This window comes from Triplophysa rosa, linkage group LG14, assembly GCF_024868665.1.
Source record: "Triplophysa rosa linkage group LG14, Trosa_1v2, whole genome shotgun sequence".
NCBI classification, from domain to species: domain Eukaryota; kingdom Metazoa; phylum Chordata; class Actinopteri; order Cypriniformes; family Nemacheilidae; genus Triplophysa; species Triplophysa rosa.
In genome coordinates, this window is record NC_079903.1 from 22,225,442 (window position 1) to 22,247,557 (window position 22,116).

The following is a 22,116-nucleotide window of genomic DNA, read 5'->3' on the forward strand; positions in this document are numbered from 1 at the left end:
ATCTCCGGTTTAATATCAGACTTTTTCAGAAATAAATGCCTTACAGGAGTAAAGGAGTGACTACATAAGAAAGATGTACAAGGAGAGCTATCAAACTATGCTAAAATACAAGCTCTGCCTCTGAATAAGTGCACTTCTAAGAGACTATGCAAAAATTAGGTTGTCGAATACACTGTAAAGAAATTCTGCAATTAACAGTAATTTTCCGGTAAAATGCTGTAAAATAACATTTACACAAAACTAAATTTTCACTTCATGTTTTCTTGAAAATTTGCAGCCTTTTTCTGTAATTTGACTTTTTTAAACCATATTTTTCAAAAACAGTAAAAATCTGTAAAATTAAGGTTTTCCCCCATTACACGTGAAAAATTTGTAAAATAAAAATAACAGTAAAATTCTGTAAAATGACAAGGTTTGCTTTACAGTGTAGGTAGGTTACCAAAATACTTGCAATATTGTAAAATACTTGAAATATTGTAAGAAATGCAAGAACTTAAGTTATCTACCGCAAGGTTATTTTAGTTTACTAAAATTAAAACGTTTAAAAACATTTCAAATAAAATATTGACCTAAAATTATTGTAAAAACTAAGACAATTTTGAAATAAAAAATAAACCAAGTTTAAAGCACTTAAAATTATAATAAACAAAAACTAAAATAAAACTCTGTTGGATTGTGAAACGTGGCCAAAACAAAGAAAAAAATGGAGGTGGGAAAGTAAGAATTGGTGACTGCATCCCATCATAATACATTTCTTAATTTATTAATATGCAAAATAAGAAGATAAATGTGTATTGAGAAGGTATAGTAAACACTTAACCTTTAGTCGTGACTATACTCGCAACGTACTCTCTAACCCTCGTCTCATTCGTCATTCATAAAAGACACATCAGACAGGATCTTCTGAAAAGATAAGCGCTTCTACTTTATTAAACATTAATATTCCAGAAGATACCAATCTTCTAAACGGGAGTAAATTTACTGCTGGAAATTTAATTCGTAAAACAAACATTTTTGTGCATAAATCCATTCATCTGTACACACACTCATGTCGTTACAATGTTTCAATTCAATCGAAACGACCAATCACCTTGCTTTAAGCGTTCATAAACACCTAATATCCCTGGTCTGTCTAATACCCATCATCATCAATAAGGAAATATCTTTATACATTGCATTATATACATGGAAGAACAAATTTGGTTGAGATGTTAAAAGTCTGGCCACAAAAGTGATATCTCACAAACTGTAACATCAACACAACCGCAGGGTGTTTAACTGACAACTGCCATCAAATCAATGACTTTAAAGGAGCCTATTAGATTACAGGACCGCAACAGCCAATGAGGGTTAAAGGAACACAAGTATTAAAGGTTCGCAAAAATGATTCCATTTGGACATGGTGGGGAGTCCCTGATGTGCATAATACATCATCATTTTTTACAAAAAATAAGGAAACTCTATAGAACTGTACCATTCTCTCAAAAAGTTGGATAACACATTTTTCCAATAAAACAAATATTCCCCACATTTTTTTTAAAAACAGTAGACACATTTTCAAAAAGATGTGTCCAAAAAAAACACAAACCATGAAATGTTAAATACTTTAACTCTTAAAAGAGAACCAAGAACAACATTTCTATATTCAATAATTTACAGATTGTTCATTTTTTTCATTTCAGCAGCAGTATTTTCCTTTTTAAAACGTGTTGCTGTGACCCAAGCAACGCCACAACATGAGTTATTTTAAGCAAAATATAAACATAGGAAGTAACTGTAATAAAATAAAACAGTCTCAAAAAAGTTGAGGAACTTCTTACTGGCTTCCAAAAGAAAACAGCAGGATACTAAAAAAAAGAACCAGTACCGCTGTCTGTAAAAGTAACTCGTACTCCATTGAGGTTTATAGATTTACCGCAGCCCGCTGAACCGCTACCGAGTTTGACCCACTACTGCTGATAGACTTTTATCAATAACGCTCATGACACCCATGAACGCAACTACTTAAATAAGCTCTTTATTAAGCCCAAGCAGGGCTGTAAGGCCTCACGTGTACTGATCCTAGAGCAACTGAATAAAGAGAGGGCGCCATATCATGAATCTGAAACAAGTACCAACGTTTGATCTAGAAGCCAAACTTGTACCAGTACAAAACAAAAACAAAGCAATTCAGTACCCACTTTGTTTAATCTATATATGATACGACTGATAAAATGATAGGGGGTTTAACGCGAGCGTACGATATGAAACATGAATTCATAAAGGTTTGACGGACATCACAGTGTGTGTTTGACAGCATGAGGTCGGTCATGGCTCACAGTGCTGAAACACAGTTTGTGTGTGTGTAAACTCTTTCATATAGTCCTGAGGTCAAGTCCGGGTGCTTGAGGTCGTCCGCACTGGGTGTATAAACGTCAATTGACAGTCGTATGTAATACCATCTTGTATGTGATGTAGCGTCCGGTACAATAAACACTGTTCATAGTTACACTGCCGTACCCAGATGGTTGCTCCGATGAGCATCCCTGTACCAAAAAACATACATTTGACTAATAATGTACCACCATTTACATATTTATTATTTCAAAATTGCTAGTGCAGCAGCATCGTCTGTCCCTCAAAGCTGCAAGTTGCTGTTGTACCATTTATAATGGCATTATTTTAACAGCCGTTTGTACCGAGTCCGTAACAGCTACTGGTTGGACAGTGACACCCAAGAACTGGTAATGTCTCGAGAAGTATGCACAGTGACAGTTGGGTTTGGAGGGATCCAGGTTGCGGGAGGCCAATGGTTAGTGGAAACCGGCATCGGTGAGGTCCATGTTGTGAGGTCTGTCCTTATGGTTCTGTTAGCGTCCGTGTGATGGTATGGTCCGTGATCAGGTTAGTGTAATGAGTTTCTTGAGGTCCAGTTTTCTGAGGTCCGGCGTGTGGTGAGACGGCGAGAGATTTCAATGCTGTGGCTTCATTCTAGAAAAGAGATGGAAAGAGAAGCAAAGGTTAGTTGATAAAACAGCACGCACACAAAAAAGCCAAACATTACTTAGAGTAGAAACATACTGTTAATCTGCTTTTTTAGAAACATATAGCGTCTACATCTCCGTGTCACGCAGAAACAAAAAAAAATCCTTTCCAGTCATCTGAAAACCCCACTGTTTCTCAGACATTTCAGTTTTGCTCTGACCTTGCTAACAGTTGATAAACAAGCATCGTCGTTTCCAAGGAAACGCAAAACACAGATTTGAATAGGCAGAGAGGAGCCAAGTGTTATGACATCATAGAGAGACGGCGTAACCTGCAGACTATCCCATCCAGCGCTTCCGGTCTCTCGGCATCTATTCACTTACAAGCGTGTGTGCGTTTCACCCAGAAGCACTGTTGCCAACTCTTGGCGTCCAAATCGCACCTCTAATCCACTCAGACGCACACAAACAACTACAAGCTGTTTTCATTATAGAACACTCACCACGGCTGCGATTAAAAGATCAGAACATAGACGGAGATCACGCATTAAAATGTTACTGATATACTCATGACTGTGATGTTTATTATAAATGTGTAATACCTGGCCTGAAATAAACCACTGCCCTCATTTAACTGACATTATCCTGTCAATCATGACCCCATAAATACACAACCTCGCCTAAAAGTGAGCTTATTTGTTTAGACTGGTCCGATTTTGTTCCCAGACTTTTGACTTGAATCTGTCGTAGCTTTGGACACAGTCATCATAATGTCAATGGTGAAAGAGCGCAAGCCACTGCAACGTGGAACGACTTAGCCGATTTGTTTTTCGACATTCAAAACAAATACAAATACTCCTCACTTACGTTTCCGAACCTCTAAAATCAATTCTTGACTGCCTTTTCATTGCTTCTTTTAAAACACATTTTAAGATCTCCCCAACAGAGACAGCTGCTACTAAAAACTATACCATATCAATCCCAGAACGCATTGCAATCTTATCCAAGATGGCATACATTATAATTGTTTCATTCTGTACTGAAACGTATTGCAAAAAAACAACTTATCACAATATTTGAATTTCTATTAACGAACCAATGCCAATCAGCCAATAATGGAGTGCCATTATTTTAAGACGCTCCCTTACCTATGCCTTGCCTATGTAGACACTAGACAGATGGTTAATTCACAGCGTCTGATCTGTTATAAGATTTTCTAGGTCACTACAATAAAAAAAATATTTTATATATAACCATGTTGTGTGTGTACATAAAATGACACCGTAAAATGCATGAAATGACACCAGGCCCACCGATGGAGCCGAGAAGAGAGCTAAGACCTCAGCTTATATCTATGGGAAGGAAGGACCAGGCCTGAGCTTGAGAGAAACCTCAGATATAAATAAAGCACTGTGCAGTAGTGGAGCATAGAGCCGCAGGTCTGACGGAGCAGTGGCGAGAACATGAAAGCCCCCTCACATATTCTTGGCAACCCATCCCCCCCCATTCAGGCGCTTTACAGGCGGCCATTTTTAGGGCCTCTTTTCTCAGAAAACCAAAGAGATGCAGAAAATTGCAGAGAATGAAATTATAAGCTGCCGGACTGTGCAAACACATAGCGTGGGGGGAAAAAAGCAGTCAAAAATACTGCTCCCGGAAGTCACAACGTCCCGGAATGAGGGGCGGAGCTACCATAGTATTTTACATGACCAGAATTCTTGTAATGTCATGATGGACCGACTGCACTGCAACATTCCTGAGGTGTCAAGTGTAACGATTAAAATACATGATCCTTCAATGAACTAAGCGAATGAATGAGTAAATGAATACGTGAATGAATGAACAATCGAATATTTTTACATTACCCTAAAAAATAACCAAATGCTTTCCTGTGCAAAACTTGATGCCACAACAACGGTTGCTAGGGTGTTGCTATATGGTTGCGGAGATGTTTTAAGGGACATTTAGCGCGTCGCAGGCTTTCCGTGACTAAGCACTACCTACAGTATGTCATACATCTAATTTCAACTTGGGGTGGATGGGTCAGCGCCTGTAAATAGACGCACACATATACATTTTACATGTAACATGCATGTTTATACGTAACGATTAAGAATCATGTATACAGATGCATGCATGACAGTATTAATTTCACACGCACGCTCTCACAGGACCGTATGGATTTCTGCTGCGGCTGCAGGGATTCAAAGCTTTACTCCACAGAGAACCTTATAAGGGTGCGGGTGAGGAGTGGCGCTACGGTCGGCTCATTGAGCTAACGTCATTCAGCCGGGGAGCCGTGTAACATGCGCGCACACACAGACATGTTGTGCCAGGACCTGGGAGAGTGGGGACATATTTAGCCCGCTGGAACTTCTACACACATCCATCCCCACGCGCTGTAGGGGATACGGTTACAGATGTGTGCCGCACTGAGCGCTGCGATTGGGCTCCACTGACGTCAGAACGCAGGTCGTATTCACAGAGAACATTCAGTGCTGGTGCCAAACACACACACACACGCACATGAATTCAATCCCACACTTCTGAAGCAAGAGAGGATTACCAACACAATAAAACCACACTGACGAACTTCCTCTCTTGAATCAATACACTCTTAAAGGGATAGTTCACCCAAAAATGAAAATTCCGTCATCATTGACTCACGCTCATGTCATTTCATACCTGTAAAAATTACTTTGTTCCGATGAACACAAAGATATTTGGAAGAATGTTAGTGATTTTCAGTTTTCAGAAAGAATTAAATGGTAGTCAAAGGTGCCCCAGAACTCTTTGTTTTCCTAAATTCTTCAAAATATCTCATTACGTGCTCAAAAAAATTAAATATCTTTCTTTCCTACTATGGTAGTAGATAATGTCCCAGAACTGAAAATGGCTAACATTCTTCCAAATATCTTTCTGTGTGTTCATCAGAACAAAGAAATGTATACAGGTTTGAAACAACCCGAGGGTGAGTAAATGATGACAGAATTTTCATTTTTGGATGAACTGTCCCTTTAACCAGTTACACACACACACACACATTTGCGCAGCTATCTTTATGAGGACATACATTGACGCAATGCAATCTGTAGCCCGTTACCCTAACCCAGTCTCGCGTAGCCAGACCTTCATGATGAAGGTCTGGTAACTTTGGCCGCTTTTATTGGTCAAGGCCCGCCCAAAAGACAATATGATTGACAGGTGAAGCTACCAATCCAGTATAGTTTTGTGCTGCGTCATGTTTAGTGGCGTGGAAATGTCCCCACAATTACAGACCGATGTGCAACTAGTAAATCATTCATTCACGATCGTCTCCAAATTTACTTTTACAATGGCGCGCGTCTCCTAGAGCACCGGCTTAAACACACATGTAACTAAAGCAAACTAATGTAAGCATAAAACAGCTGTTTAGTAAGTTTTAAAACAGAAAATACACGAAACCTACTTGGCAGAGAACAGCATTACTTACCATTGTACAACGGTGTGCACTTCGTCGACAGCCATGCCAATAAGACGTTCCCGGTAAACATTTATTTGGAGCATATCTCTCCACTTTTTAACTCCAACTAGCAGTTCTGGAGAACCAAACACAAGACTAAACCGTCCAACTGCTATGTCAGCGTCTGTTCTTTCATCTTGGCCCGCATATGCGGCAGGCCAAGATGATCTCGTTGTGACCAAAATATCTCGTTGTGAGGTATTTTACTTGATCTTCCATAATAGATGTGAGAGGGCAAACAACAAGCAAAATTGGATCTCTATGGTACCCCTCCAAATTCTGGGAGACGGTCGGCCAGGCTTGAAAGATAAGACTTTTGCCATATCCAGTCGGCAAACACGTTAAAACATCTCTTTTAGACTCCACTAAGTACCTCAAACAAAACTCTTGGACGTCTTTTAAAGAATCTGTACTATGAACCTCGCATACTTTTAAAAAAGCAGCGTTTAGTCGGTCTTGATGAACGCTCATTGTCACTGATGTAACACGGAAGCTTTCTAATTCGATCGGACCGCTTTGTTTTCTTTCCCGGCAGACCGTTAAAGAACGCGACACACACGTCTCCCGGAAATCCTGTGGAATTTAACCAATCAGACAACGGCTTCGAACTCGTTGAAGTGTTTCCAAAAAAGTGTGCCAAATGTATCAGACGTTCAGCCAACGGATCGTGTCTGAGGCTGAGACTACCCTAACCCTAACCATCAGAACTACATGTCTGACCCTAAACCAAATTATAACCTAAACCCTAAAACCAAGTCTTCACCCTCAAACAGCCCTTTAAAGGGGTCTCTGGAAGTGAGGACCGGCCAAAATGTCTTCACTTTACTCTCCTTGTCCTCACACCGCTGGTCTACAACTCAAACCGGTCCTCACAAATATAGATGTACAAGTATACACACACACACACACATGTCTGGTTTACCATCTCCGTGGGGACAGTCCATAGGCGTAATGTTTTTTATACTGTACAAACTGTATATTCTATCCCCTAAACCTAAAATCATAGAAAACTTTTTGCATTTTTAGATTTTTTAAAAATATTGTTCTGCACAATTTATGAGCTTTTTTGCCCCCATGTGTTGGTGAGCATTCAGGTTTAGGTCCCCACCGGGATATAAAAACATGTACACACACACAAAATGATGACTAGGACCTTCCCGACTACCTCACATTCTCACAGTTCTGGAAGAGAAACCACACACACACACACACACACACGCACGCACGCACGCACGCACGCACGCACGCACGCACGCACGCACGCACGGCCACATCAGAGGTTTCCACAACACACCCCAATGTAACACACCAATTCAGAATTCAGATGTCGCTTGACTATCGAACAAAATATGGAAAAACAATAGTCAGCAAAACCAAAATAAATCACCCCAAGCAAGCCTATTTCAAAACATCTCGGGGACAAAACAGGGATTAAATGTTGGTGTTTGTGACGGGCGAACAATGGCGCGGTCCGTTGTGGAGGCCGGAGAAAAAAACAAAGCATCTATATCAGCTCCGTGTGTGTGTGTGATGTGGAAGAGACAGCGTGTGCCAAATACCATTCCCTTTAGCAAAGGAAAAACTTCCATCTCCCACACACACACCAGATGTTTTGCCTACTTCAGCAAGTTGAGGCACACACACACTGCTTTTCCCCTCCTCTCGCCGCTGCGCTCATCCTAGGAGCTGCAAACCGTGAGGAACTCCTACTCAAAGCACATTTTCTTTCAGCCCAAGATGGCTGTCGGCAGTTGCTCTCCCTGATATGGATGCAGGTGAAAACGCACTCGGTGTCCGACTCCCTGCACGCACCGCATCCTTCCATCTTCAAAGAACTTATCGGCGAAGGCTTACAATGACCCACTTCACACGCCCCACAATCGCTCTCTTGTTCGGAAAGTGGCTCAAGTCTTGATCGCAAGTTAAGAAAGATAGATATGACTCACGATCTTCATTATTTTGGACACAAAGGGTGTGCTTTGAAGTATCTTGAAACCATCAAGGATAGTAACCTGTGTAACTGGCAGTAGTCGCATTCAGATGGTAGTGGTATAGCAACAATATTACCAAAAATCAGTTTCACGGTATGAATCATAATATACCTAATACCATAATATACATGATATGGGTGACATCCATGAGATTTCCAGGCCTCCTCATAGGTAGTTGTTGTCAAGGTCTAGAAAAGTACTAAAGACATCGTTAAATTGGTCCATCCGCTCATAGTGGCTCAATTTAATTTTTTTGAAGCGACGAGAATGATTTACTGTGGGAAAAACAAACCAAAATAATGACTTTAATGGATATATTCTCCTCTGTCTTGTCAGTCTATGGTGCGCGTTCATGAGAGCACTTTGATGCATGCGCATTCGTTGGGGGCAGACGCTGTCTTTCTGACTGACAACCTGGAAGCGCAACTCTGTGTTTACAAGCAGACGCACGCTGTATATAAGCTGATCTTCACAAAATGTCTGAAATTTAATTGAGCCACTATGAGCGGATGGACCAATTTAACGATGTCTTTAGTACTTTTCTGGACCTTGACAACAAGTATAACCATGATGTCTATGAGGAGGCCTGGAAATCTCTCGGATGTCACCTAAATATCTTTATTTGTGCTCCGAAGACGCCGGGAGGTCTTAAAACATGTTGAACGTCATGTGGGTGAGTAAAAAAAAAAAAAATCACACAAATTTGATTTTGGGATGAACTTACCCTTTAATATTGTGTTAATACATATAATATCATTTAGCTTTAACAATAGTTACAAATTTGACTAAAAGCATTATTTATTGATTTAATTTCAAAATACATACTGCAATAATATTGTTATTATGAATTCTTATGGCTACGATAACCGCGTATTGAAAATTTGATATTGTATCAGCCCTATATACCACGGTATCCTCAAAACAGAAAATCTGGTACAGTCGACATCGAATGTTAACGAAACCGTCCATTTTTAAATGCTAATACCAGGACACTTCAAGAGAGAAAAAAACTTCACCTGTGAATCCATGACCTCTCTATAGATTACCATGCTTTACATGATGATCAAGTGAACTCACTAACACACAAACAAGCACACGTGATGTGCTCTGAACAAATGGGGTACAACAACAAAGCAAGACTATCTGGAAAGCAACATTGAAACTGTTACAGAGAGTAGGCAAAAGGAAAATAACAGGCAGCCGCTTGAGGCTCAGGCATGCCTGAGCGAACTCCTTTGAGAAACTTTCCACTGACGCGTTGACCTCAGCGACAAGGGCACACACACACACACACACACACAAAAACACACCAAAAAGTCTCAAGAACTCAGAAACCGACGGCCTATATGCACACGGTGAGGAAAGTGAAAACAAAGTCAGTGAGTTCGCAGCGCTTTCGTTTGGACATCATCGGCTGCTCCGTTGTTGCGGAGAGAAAAGAACGAACTTCAAAAAGCAAAAGATTTGCCGCCATCCTCTAAAAGCAAACATAACATCGTAAAAAAGAACTTAAGGGCCGTAAATACACACGTTACCTAAAACAAGCGTACACACACACACACACGCACGTGTTGACGTCTTTTACAGTAATATCTTTCTGAACTCCCTGTCCTTGCGCTGGCCTTGCCCCAACCCTGACCAGAGAGAGAGAAATAAAGAGAGAGAGGACAGAAAGAGAGAGTGTGTGCGAGTGGCTGGGGTGAAGTCAGGACAAGAACATAACGGATCCAACTGGGCCGCGAGGAACTCGTCCAGACCAACGGAGTGGGACAACAGAACTACTTCTCTCTGACACACATACACACACTGATCCAACAAAGAAACACTTAGCACCAGAGGTCGCGCTAACCGAAAATTCTCCATCATTGGCAGATTATTTTACCAGTGACGGAAAAATCTGAAGGCCGTCCATCGTTTTGACCGATTACAATCAGGGCAATTTGTCACTCCCCGTTTAGTCATTCCCTTCATTAGAGCGTGATCGTAGGCTACTACCCCTGCCCTGAACACGATCGCGAAGGGCAGTGTGTTTCCCATTCATTAGCTTACTTACAATGCCTGGTCCGTTTTGGAAAACGTGCGGCGCGGTCAGCGGTGAGTCGCGGTGCAGATGCATCTGTCACAGACCCCCGCGTCGCTTGCATGAATACACACAAAGGTGCGCAGTGGTGCGGTGTTTTCCCTTCAGAAAAGCGACTAGCGTCATTTAGGATAAACTTTAACTTTCAGTGAGTGGAAAAGTGTCTCTCTTGGCATCTTCTCTGTTCAGTGAGCGGCAGAAGCAGCGCAGTGGCGTAACTTTGTTTTGAAAACTGGTGGGGACAAAAACAATAGTTTAATAAACCGTTTCTGTAATTACTCGTTGGGAATATTCATCATATATTGTTGGGCGGTCCGTCCATTGACCACTTTGCTTTTTGAGATGTCTCCGTGGTTTTGTGTTCATACAAGTCAATGGGGCCAATGTTGTTTGGTTACCAACGTTTCTCAAAATATCATACGAGAAGAAGAGTCACATACAGGCTTGAATCACATAAGGTGCAGTCTACACTGGTGCGTTTTCATTTGAAAACTTTTTCGTTTTCGTTTTCAAAATGCTCTTCGTCCACACTAGCATTTTCAAGCGTTTCCCAAACGCTGCCCATCCACACTGAAACGTCTAAAAACGCTTATATCCATGTAAAGACACGTCTAAGACACCCAAGACACGTTAGCATGTGTAATTCTGTCAGGCGTTTATTTACTTTCTGCCTTATAATGTCACAGCAATGTGGAGCAAAGACCGTTTGTTTAAATAGATGGACAATGAGGTAACTTAGATGTTGCTGCGGGTAACACAAGACTATAAAGCTGCGAAAGTGAAACTTAACTCGCTTCGCTGCCAAACAATAACTGTGAGTAATAAAATATTCCGTCTCCTAAAATGCAATCGAAAGTATGCACGAACTGACAATGCTATCAAACAGGAGAGCAGCCGAAACAACTGCATCACATGACAAAAAACGCGTCATCGTTTTTAAACCCCTCCATATTCCTCATCCACACTACAATGCAAAAACTGCGTTTTCAAATGTATCCACTTTCGAGTGCGTTTTCGAAAAGAGTTTTCGTTGACAAAAACGTCATCTCAGTGTAGGGCTGAACGATTAATTGCATTTGCAATTGATGTGATAAAAAGCGATTTTCTAACCACAAAGTAGGGTTGCGCGATGATTTCAATAGGATTTAGTGGTATCGCAATAAATTAAGTTGGCTGCGATATGCAATGTGTCGATATTTTTTTAATGCATAGCTTGTCCTCTGGGATCAGTAGGAAATGCTGCTCGATCTAAAAGCAGTGCGAGTTTGAGTCGCTTATAATGTGCATTTTAAAAAGCAACACCCGTCAAACATGATCATTATAAATATACTTTATTATCATAAAATACCTGATGAGGCTTGAGTAACAGTGATAAAAACATGTCCATAGGCATTTTCCTAGATTCTAGACTGAGTCATGGTCTTCTTCTGCGGTGTGTATTTGGAGTTTCTGCACGAGAGCGCCCTCTGGCTTTCGGATGCAGCAGCATTTTCCTGTACTTCACTCAAAAGCTGTGCATAATGCACGTGATATTTATCGTTGGTTTATCGCGACAGCCCTACCGCAAAGACTGCGATTAATTATGTACAGTTTGATGAGACCCTGCTCGGAGCGGACCAGTACCATCTCAAAAGCATTAAAACTGCATGGAAAATGCACGCAAGTGCATGGGATGGAAGCTTGCTCTCTTGTGGTGACTGCCTGTGAGTGAAGAGAGTGCGTTGCACCTCATTCGCGTCGCGACTATGTCTCTCTCTATTTCAGCGTGCTTGCCATGCGTCTGTATTTTAACCATGAGCCGCAGCTGAAGAGCACGTTGCACCACATGCGCACCACGACTCTTTTCAAACGACAACGCATTAGTGTGGATAGGGTCTAAGGGTGAATAAATGGCAACATGAGAACACATCTCAAGTGAAATTTGTTCATATTTAAATAAAACAAAAATGCAGCTCGAGACTCCTGCTCATCTTTTCACAAAAACACACATACACATCCCCTCCTTGCCAGTGTCCACACACGGACAGCACGCAAAGATCGCGCACATCCAGTGCCGTCAAAGAACAAAGCCTGCTACATTACATCTATTGATAGAACGTGTTCCATTATACCCTCGCTGGTCCAGCCAGACATTGTGATCTCTTTAAAAAGACCGCCACGTCCCATCCAGGAGACCATACCAATCTGAAGAGTGACCGCGTTGGTCACCTGCCACAGGCAGAGTATGCAAAACACTTTGTTTTCATGCACCCAACGCATCAGTTGGGCCATACAGTCAGTTCAAATGCCTGTCAAGCAGTGGAGGAATACCAGCACAGATCATTCTCGGCTGAATATAACTAGCTCATGGCTAACGTCCACCGGTTTGATGCCAAGTCTCATAGTGAGATCAGGAACACTGATACCTGGCCAAGCTCACCACCACATCCTTCCGTTCCGACCCTCACCCGAAATAGACAGCAACACATTAGCAGCACGAGTACTCTGTGTGAAATTTCTGACAAACTCTGAGGTACTTTGAAGAACAACGTGAAAGACCACAGGGTTCTATCTTGGGGCGGATAAGGCGCAGGGCAAAGCTTTGTTGTGGAAATGATACAACAGCCACACAGTTAATCATTTATGGAAATATTCATGTGGATTACCAGGATCTAATTTGACTTCATAAAGCGGGAAATCATTTGGCTAATTCATCATCCAAGTTTCTCAGGGTTCTTTTAAAGATCCAATGTGTCATTTTTTGGAGGATCTATTGACAGAAATGCAATATAATATACCCAACTATGTCTTCAGAAGTGCATAAAGACCTTACTAGATGAAGCGTTATGTTTGTATTACCTTAGAATGATCTATTTCTATCTACAGTATACCGGGGGTCCCCTTACATGGAATTCACCATGTTGTTTCTACAGTAGCCCTAAACGGACAAACTGCTCTACAGAGCGCGTTTCATAAATACGTTATCTCCTTCGGCAAAGAAGCAAAAACGTGACAACATGTTAGTTCTGTGTCAGCCACCGTATTGCTTCAAAAGGGAGGGGTGGAGTGAGCCGTTGGTTGCAATTCACAACCTCACCGCTAGATGCCGCTAAATTTTACACATTGGACCTTTAAATATTCAGATATTAACTTCGTCATTCTCTTTTCACATCAACAACTATGATTTAAAGGCCAGTTCCTTTCCCTTGCATACACTTAAATACACAAGAAAAGAGTTAACGAACTGAGTGAATAATGAAAGCAAAAAGCACCTCTTAAACCTTACATGTCAAATATTCAAATACGGTGCATGAATAATAAGTTTTATCTACGTCTGTAGGGAAAAGTGACAATTTTTTGCATTGATAGTAAAAACGTTCTTTAAATTTGTCCCAGCCATCTGGTTTAAATAGAGCAGAATAAAAAATGAAATGCTAAACACACTTCACATTACTTTGAAATGTTTACTTCTCACTTTCTGTGGTGTTCCGCTAATTTTTGACATTGCATCCTAAAATACTACTTAAAAATGTTCTCTAAAGACGCTGGTGTCCCTACATGCAAAACACTTACTGAAGACCTACAATTGCAAGACCGAAACTTAAAGTTCCTCTTACACACAGCCTTGATCATTTAATCCCTTAAACCTCCCTATTTCTCTTTCGCCTGCCGTGTGCCCCTTCCTACCTCTCCCGACTTCCCCTCCATCTCACCATATCTCTGCCTGTCTTACTTTAACAAGCCGCTCTGTAAAACAGCCACAAAGGCTGCCGTTACATTCCAACCCTGAAGCTACTCGTGCACACCTCTCATTTCCACGTTCACATGCATTCCGAGGACCCCATCAAAGAACAGAGCAGCGGACCTGCCAACCTCTCATCTTTCTTCTGATGACCTTGACAGTAGTCTCTAGTTTAGCCATAATTTATGATTCTACTTCATGTGGCTTTGATAGTATTTCAACTTGCTTTGTCAAATTACAGGCCTTTCTATTCAGTCAATTAACTGGTCTTGCTAATAGTGATGTACAATGGCTTACCTTTACAAATGTACTCGTTACATTTTTGATCATTTTTAATCCAAGACATTATTGATTGCAGATCGATTCAGATTATTTGTTTGCTTTAAATAGCAGTATATCAAATAACAAAAGTATTCATAGAAAACAACTAATCATCAATGCAATGCATCAATGCATGATTCCAACCTGAAAAGATTCCATTTAATACTCATAATTCCACCATGATCTGATCCCTAAACCCCACCCCTAACCAATCATGTTGGCCCACCATCCTTTGCACTTCAAATCTCTAACAAAGGATGAATGAAACCTAGGTAGACGAAAAAAAAGTGGATGAAATGGAGAATGCGAGAGCAAGAGAGAGAGAGGGAAATGAGGACAAGAAGGCTCTCTGCAGGGTGACCCCATCACGGTGGCCTGAGGTGGGCAGGGCTTCTAATCGTTTCACTCGGACCAAACCCACCAAAGAACTCTGTCACCCCGCCCCACCCCACCACTGCCCAATGGTAATGCGGCTCTGTGAAGCCCCCGGCGTCTCAGCCTGTGGCCCCTTAATCCACTGTGACGCGGGAAAAAAAGCACGGCGGCACCAGTGTTACCATAGTGATGGATGGCACTGGCATACAGCCACACAGGAGCATGCGATGGGCAGAACATGTGTCAGAGGAGACCGATGAAATTGGGAAGGGAAGCTTTAGGCAGGCACCCTGTCAAAACATGCAATATTCATACAGATACAAAAAAGCAAAAACAGGATTCCCACATTTTATGACGTCACCTACACTTATCAAAGCCAAGTCATAGCAGCTTTTTTCTCTGGAGGAACTTTGGGGGTTTTGCTAAGAAACACACAAACAGACGCACATAAGGCCTCCCAGAGTCAAAAAACATTGGTTACGCAACACTCCCCCCTCAAATATCTCAAACATAACGCGACCAAGTCAAGCAAGCATACAGAAAACAGACTGGATGGATACGAGCGCATGGATTCAAAACTTATGACCCTTTTTCTGTGGAACACAAAAGATGATGTTTTGAGAAATGTCTCTGTGGTTTTGTTTTCGTGCAATGGACATCGATGAGGGTCAATGTTGTTAGTTTACAAACTTTCTTCTAAATATCTTCTTTTGGGTTCTGCAGAAGAACGTCAGGTTCGTACAGGTTTGGAATGACATGAGGGTGAATAAATGACGAAAGTACAATTTTGGGTGAATCCGTCACATTACTTATGATCAAATAAAAAAAAAACGAAGACACTTTGGCCCGGTTTCATAGACAAGGCTTAGCCTAAGTCAGGACTATGCCTTAGTTAATTTAGGCTATTTAAGTCGCTTTTATTAAAATGCCTTAGAAACAACATTACCGATGTGCATCTTGAGACAAATCAATGGCACTGACATATTTTAAGTTGAGACAGCTCAAAATTCCTTTTAGTCTGGGACTAGCCATAAGCCTCGTCTGTGAAACCGGGGTATTATGAATTTACTGTTTTCTATCAGATTTGTTTGATTTTACCCTGAATACCACAATTCCACTCTATTCTGATTTCAAAACAAATATAGATGAATAGTAGCCTAGTCACTGTGCTTCACAGCATGATCATCGTTAGGGCAAGGAGTTCAGATGCATCATGGGACATCTACGCTGCTTTGCTACAAGCCTATATCATGAACAGGAAGGAAAATCATCATGTTTTGACACTCGCTGAAGGGCAAATAAATAAACTAAAGCAACTAAGAAACAGAATCGGGTTGGCATAAAAGCTGAAAACGTGCAGCAGCGGCAGCTCTTCCAACACGGTTGCATGACATCCCTGTAGAGCTGAGTTACACGCTAAATAAACTTCCATTCAAAAGAGCTCCCGTGCAAAGAAAGACCCCTCAGTGACTCACAAACACACATGTGTGCTTTATCCTTTTGCAGCATGGAGAACAAGCTTAGACATGCAAACCCTTTCTGCCTTCATTCACAAATATGTCCATTTATCAGCTTGAAGAGGCCCAGTCATCAGTGAGAGGAAATCTGACCCCCCTCATCCCTCTCCTAAGATTACAAACAGGGATTTTCCATTAAAGACTCAACCTGCACAGATGAATGGGGGCTGTTTTTTGACATAATCATATGATACGCATATCACCTATTAAATGTTCCTGGCAGGAAGGCAGACAAAGGGAAAGTTTGCCAACGCGTATCCTCAAGACACAAATCACAGACTTCATCAGATGCTCTCTTGTTAGCCATTTTTCTATGATCACACACACTCGGTCTTACCTTCTCTGTTTGCGAGATTCCCTCTGGTCTCATCCGCTTTCTGGAAGTTTATACTGGCGTAGGCGCTGAGCTCTTCTATACCTTCCACAGCTCCCAATTCAACTGGCCGAGGCTGAAACGCATTCCAGTCCGGAACATGCTGCTCCCCATTCTGTACAAGATCCAGATCGATGTAGTTCAGGCCGTTCTGGTCACGGCTTGTTACCGTGGGAACCGAAGAGGTTTCCCTTCGTGCATTGGTTAGTGCAGTCGGAGAAGCAGGGGCTGCAGCCTCAACTGGTTTCAACCACACATTCTCGAAAGAGGCAGAGCTGTGGCGCTTTACATCACCTGACTGACTGGTCGCCGATGTATCGGCCGACCCTACGGTCGTCGTGGAGGCAAACGTCTCTGAGCTGTGCCTCCGCCTTCCTTGCGGGTCAGCCCGGATGACCTTAGCGCACTGGTTCCGTCCAGAAGAGGAGTTGACCCTTGAGAACGCACTAAGCCCAGGTAAAGGGCCACTGCTTAATGATGAGATGTCGTGATTGGACGATACAGAACAGGGAGGGGCATCAGCATTTGAAAACGACTCTGTCATCAGCATCATTTGTGTATCGGGATATCTAGCCCGGGCCGATGTCAACTGCATGCTGATGTAGTCACGTTCACATAAGTTCTCGCAGGGCAGAGGAGGAGAGGACACGGAGTTTGAGGGGGTGATGATGGCATAGTCCGAACAGGAAGTGGAAATATGCATTTCTGGGCTTAACCGCTTGGCCTGTGACCCCAGCTGCATGTTCATGTACTCAGACGATGAAAGGTCTGATGGGGCCTCAGCATCGCTTCCTGTAAACACAGGTGGAAAGAGCGAGACTAAACTGGCTGAAAATGCCTTCTCTTTGAACTCAATGTTGACATACTCGCCGGGACTTTTGGGTTCTGGGGGGTAGGGACTCTCACGTGTTCGTGGAAGCGTGCTTGCTTTGCTCGCATCCAGCGAAAGCCTTGTTGGACGTGTCAGCCTAACGCTGCCCTCTGACCTTTTGGGTCTGACAGCTGACTGTTGAGAGTTGCCTTGACCGCCCAAGCTGTCGCTGCTGGTGGATGATGAAGAGGAGTCGGCGTAAGCCAAACGACTCGAGCCCAGTGACATCCGAAGAGGGCTCTGGTCGTGTTTCCTGTTGGCATGTTTGAAGGAGCGGGGCAAGGAGAAGTAAGCATACGCAGGCCTGGGTGGATTCTCCGCAGGGTTGAAAAAGGAGTCGGGTGGTGTGCTGGTGGTAGAACAGCTGGCTGGTGACATATTCATGTAGTCTCCACAAGATGACACTTTTCCTTCCATGCTTTCTACGGAGTGCTTCGGGTTGACACCATTAGTCCACATCTTGCCATAGTTTGTGCTGGCATCTGGAGAGCAGCTGCCACTTGGTGACATCATCATGTAACCATTGGAGTCGACATGCGAGTGTTGTCGGGGGTTGATAATCTGTTGTGGTGCAGACACGCTTTTTGGACTCATGGGCATGTAGTCGCCATTCTTTGCTGTTGGGGTTGCGGGCACCACACCGGGCAGCATGGGCATGTATCCATCATCTTTGTGATCTGATCCAGTGTTTTCATTTGTTCTTGACGTATCTAAGCTTTCCTCCGGGTATGAATGTGTGGGCATGAATGAATGCCTGTAGGTCGATGATGACGATGATGCAGATCGGCTTCGTGGCTGCGTGGGCATCATTACAGTATACTCATCCAGCGACGCAGCTGAGGACTGCGATGGAGTCTTCTGATGGCATGGAGCTGGTGGTGATGCACCGGAAGAATGCGTTCGCTTCCTGAAACATTTCTCCAAATCGGGCTCCTCCACCGGTGTCGGCATCCCTCTGGATTGGCTCCGTGATTGGCCCCCGGCACCAGGAAGTGAACCAGGCTTGGCCATGCAGATATAGTTGTTGATCTCCTCCTCCCTGGCTGGTGGTGTGTGGCCGAGCGAGTCTGGCGTGACACTGCGGAAAGAGCTGCGGAAGTCACACGGTCTGGATCCGTATTCATCAGAGGAGATGAAACCGCCATCGCTGGGGGATCCGGATATAGAGGCGCTGGAGCGGCGTGGAAAGAGGCATTCAGAAGTGGACCCGTGGCCGCTGGTGCTGCTGGAAGATAGGCTGACTGGACTGATAGCTGAAGGGGAGCACCGCGAGGTGGGCGTGGGGATGGATCTGCTGTGATTGAGTGGTGGGTGAAGCCTGGATCCCCCCTTGTGTCGCTGCGACTGTGGTCGGGTTGTGATCGGGCTGCTGGGGCTCCCGTCCACGGATGCTGGCCTCGACATGGTGCCTTCCCCATCGCTGGATGCTCTCACTCTGAAAGAATGACTGTGTTTACCAGGTCTAACAGGAGAAATGGCTGTCACGCTCTCCGCCCGAGAGCGCCTGCCTAAGCCAACTTGGCTGGGGGGTGGATTATTGTGGTGATGCCTCCTGACAGGCACTGAGATAGGGTTCGAGCAGTTGGAAGATGACTGACTTTTGCTGCGTGGTCTGAACTCCTCACTCATGGCTTTCATGGCTTCTAATATAGTCTCATGCATGTTCTGAGCGACGACGGAGTCATCCACTTGCATCCAAAACTCCCCGGGCCCGGTCACGGCAGACCTCCCGACTTCTATGAAAAAGAAATTTTCAGAGTGTCCACATCTCCTAATGTTCATTAACTGCAGCACCACGGCGGCCGCGTCGGAGTTGAGTTTCACAAAAATGATGGTTTTACTGGTCAGGCACAATCTGTAAACCCCGATCAAGTTTTTTGTTTGACCCAGACCCTTTGGTTTCAAAATAACCTGCCAAACTTCTTTAAAGGCAGGTCCCGGCGTGGTTTCGCCGTAATTATCCTCACCCGCTCCACTGCCTGGGGCGCTTTCGTGGACCTTTCCTCTGTTATGAAGCTCAACTAGGGCTTGATACCACGATTCCTGCTCCGTCTCACTGTCCGCCGCGATGGCAAAGTATTCATCCTTGGTGTAAAGAGCCACAAGATGTTTGTTTTTTGAATCCGCTCTTTTGTTGATATTAAAACAGCTTTCAAGGGGAATAGACCTTTTGGGAGCTCCAGACTTGTGTCTCCATTTCTTCTCGTTTTCGTAGTACTCCAGTCGGGACGCTCCGGAGGCGCTCGTCGCCCTCAGCACAAAAAACCTTTTGTGCATGCTTTTGGGTTTCCTTAAATAACCCACCTTCTTCACATCCGAAAAACATCCTTGCTCCGTGGTCGGGCTTGCCATCTTAACAACAACAACAACACAAATATTACAGAGTTAGAAGTCAAAGCGTTATGCATAAATAAAAACACGACTTTTGAGATAAAACGATTTCCATTGATAAAACTATAATATATTTATTTTCACCTCTCACAAGTTTTTTTTGGCTCCTGCGGGAGGTTTGATTAGCCCGTTAGCACAGCCGGAGTTCATCGATACCTTCAGTACACGTAGGTTTTCAGCAGCATTTTACAGTAACATAACTCAATTTAAATAATCCATCCGCCATCCTCAAAATATATTTGCAAGTACCGGAAAGCACCAAAAAGTTTACTTTTTTACGTCTGGAGATCGGAAAGCAGTATCAAAACAAGCGCAGTCAGCAGCGCACGACCCCATTTACCCCGGAGATCAAAGCGCTGCTGCAAAAATCCCCAAAGTGCAATTAAACAAAGCACCGGCGCGAAGTCTGCATCCAGCCGTTATTTACAATCGAAGCGTACCGAGTCCGTTTAATACTCCGCGCTTAAAGTTCCTCCAAAAGTCACTTGGTTTTCTTATCTAGCGAAGCCGTAACAGACACCAAAACAAGGCGCCGCTCGTGTGTGTTTGTACGGTGGAGTTCAGACTGGGTGGCTGCAGCCTAGCTTGTTACGATACAATAAACGAATCCGCCTATTTTGTAACCGAGCGCGTTGATTGGACACATCTCACGTCAATTATCAGAGATGTTTAGGGGGAGGGCCCCACAGAGGAGACGCGATTCAAAAGTTTGATTTACAGGCTGTTGGAAAGACGCTATGTGACTATCCGCGGACGTTATTTATATACCCAATTTTAAAATGTAAAGTCGATCGTACCGTGACTGTCTATTTATATAAATAACCGAGTAATAAGATGGACAATGTAATACGATGCACTGATTTATAAGATGAAGCTCCATGAAATTACATCTTGTTATTGTAACTATAATATAGCGGCACATTATCAAGATTCAAGATTCGAAGAAGCTATTGGCATGATAAAACAACATTTTACATTGCCAAAGTACAGGGAAATTAAATATAAACATGCACAAATACAGATTAAGATAAAAATCTAATAAAAGTATATAAGTATGTATATGTACATCTCAATGTAAACAGAAAAAGAGCAAAGTATTGGTGAAAGTTCTAAGTGAAGGTGATAGGATCCTGTCATAGTGTCAGTTTGTGTGTGTAGTGTTGTGTTGTGTTGTGCTGTGTTGTGTTGTGTTGTGTTGTGTTGTGTTGTGTTGTGTTGTGTTGCGCTGGTTGTTCTTTTGTCGTGGCAGGACTTGACATATCTTGCAGCCAGGTTTGAGCTTCTTGAGAAAAAATACCCCTTAGAAAAAATAGTTTTATTACAGTAAATGCGTAGTAACCATGTTTTATACTATGTATAGCCTACATGGTTACTATAGTAAAACCATGGTTAATGTTTCTTAGAGGTGTGGAATATGGACACAATGAAAAGCTTCAGCTGGTGGGCTTCACGCAATCAGAGATTTACCCCAGTAATCTTGATCTGTGTTCTCATAGACCACAATGTAAAGGAAAAAGCTAAATATTCAAAACAACAATTATAACCGGATGGTCCTGGTTAAAGATTTCTAAGAAATTAATTAGAACTCTACTGGGTAAACGTGGTAAACAGGACTTTCTGTTTTCTATTCAATCCCATTAGGATCTTATTACTTCCATTAGCAATAAGGTACATATATATTTAATCATTTGGATTGTTTTATTCCCAAAATGATACCACTGGGAAATCTGTAATGTAAACATGAGCGGTGCAATATAAAAACTAAAAACCATTCAACAGGTTTCAAAGGATTGGCTTACATTGTATAAATGAAGCATAGTCCTTATATTAATATTGCACAAAACTGTTTATACATTTTTGTTTAATCTAACTTGCCTGCTGGTGAAGTTCCAGATTTCACAGCTTCTCTCCACATTCACTGCGCACTTGCTGCCACCTGCTGTCAAAACACAAGATTGAAAGGTTCATAGGCATTGTAAAAAATCTTTCCCATGTCTTATCTCTCAGTTTA

At 42.7% G+C, this 22,116-nt stretch overlaps 1 protein-coding gene across 1 annotated transcript; it reads right to left on the reverse strand.

Moving 5' to 3' along the window:
• Positions 1-899: 899 nt before the first annotated feature.
• On the reverse strand, positions 900-21,951 carry irs1 (insulin receptor substrate 1). Its single transcript, XM_057350891.1, has 3 exons — positions 20,190-21,951; positions 16,808-20,066; positions 900-2,970 (listed from the first exon to the last, which is right to left on the reverse strand). Exons 2-3 carry the CDS (start codon positions 20,064-20,066, stop codon positions 2,966-2,968), a joined length of 3,264 nt encoding a protein of 1,087 aa, XP_057206874.1. The 5' UTR covers positions 20,190-21,951; the 3' UTR covers positions 900-2,965.
• Between the last annotated feature and the right edge of the window lie 165 nt (positions 21,952-22,116).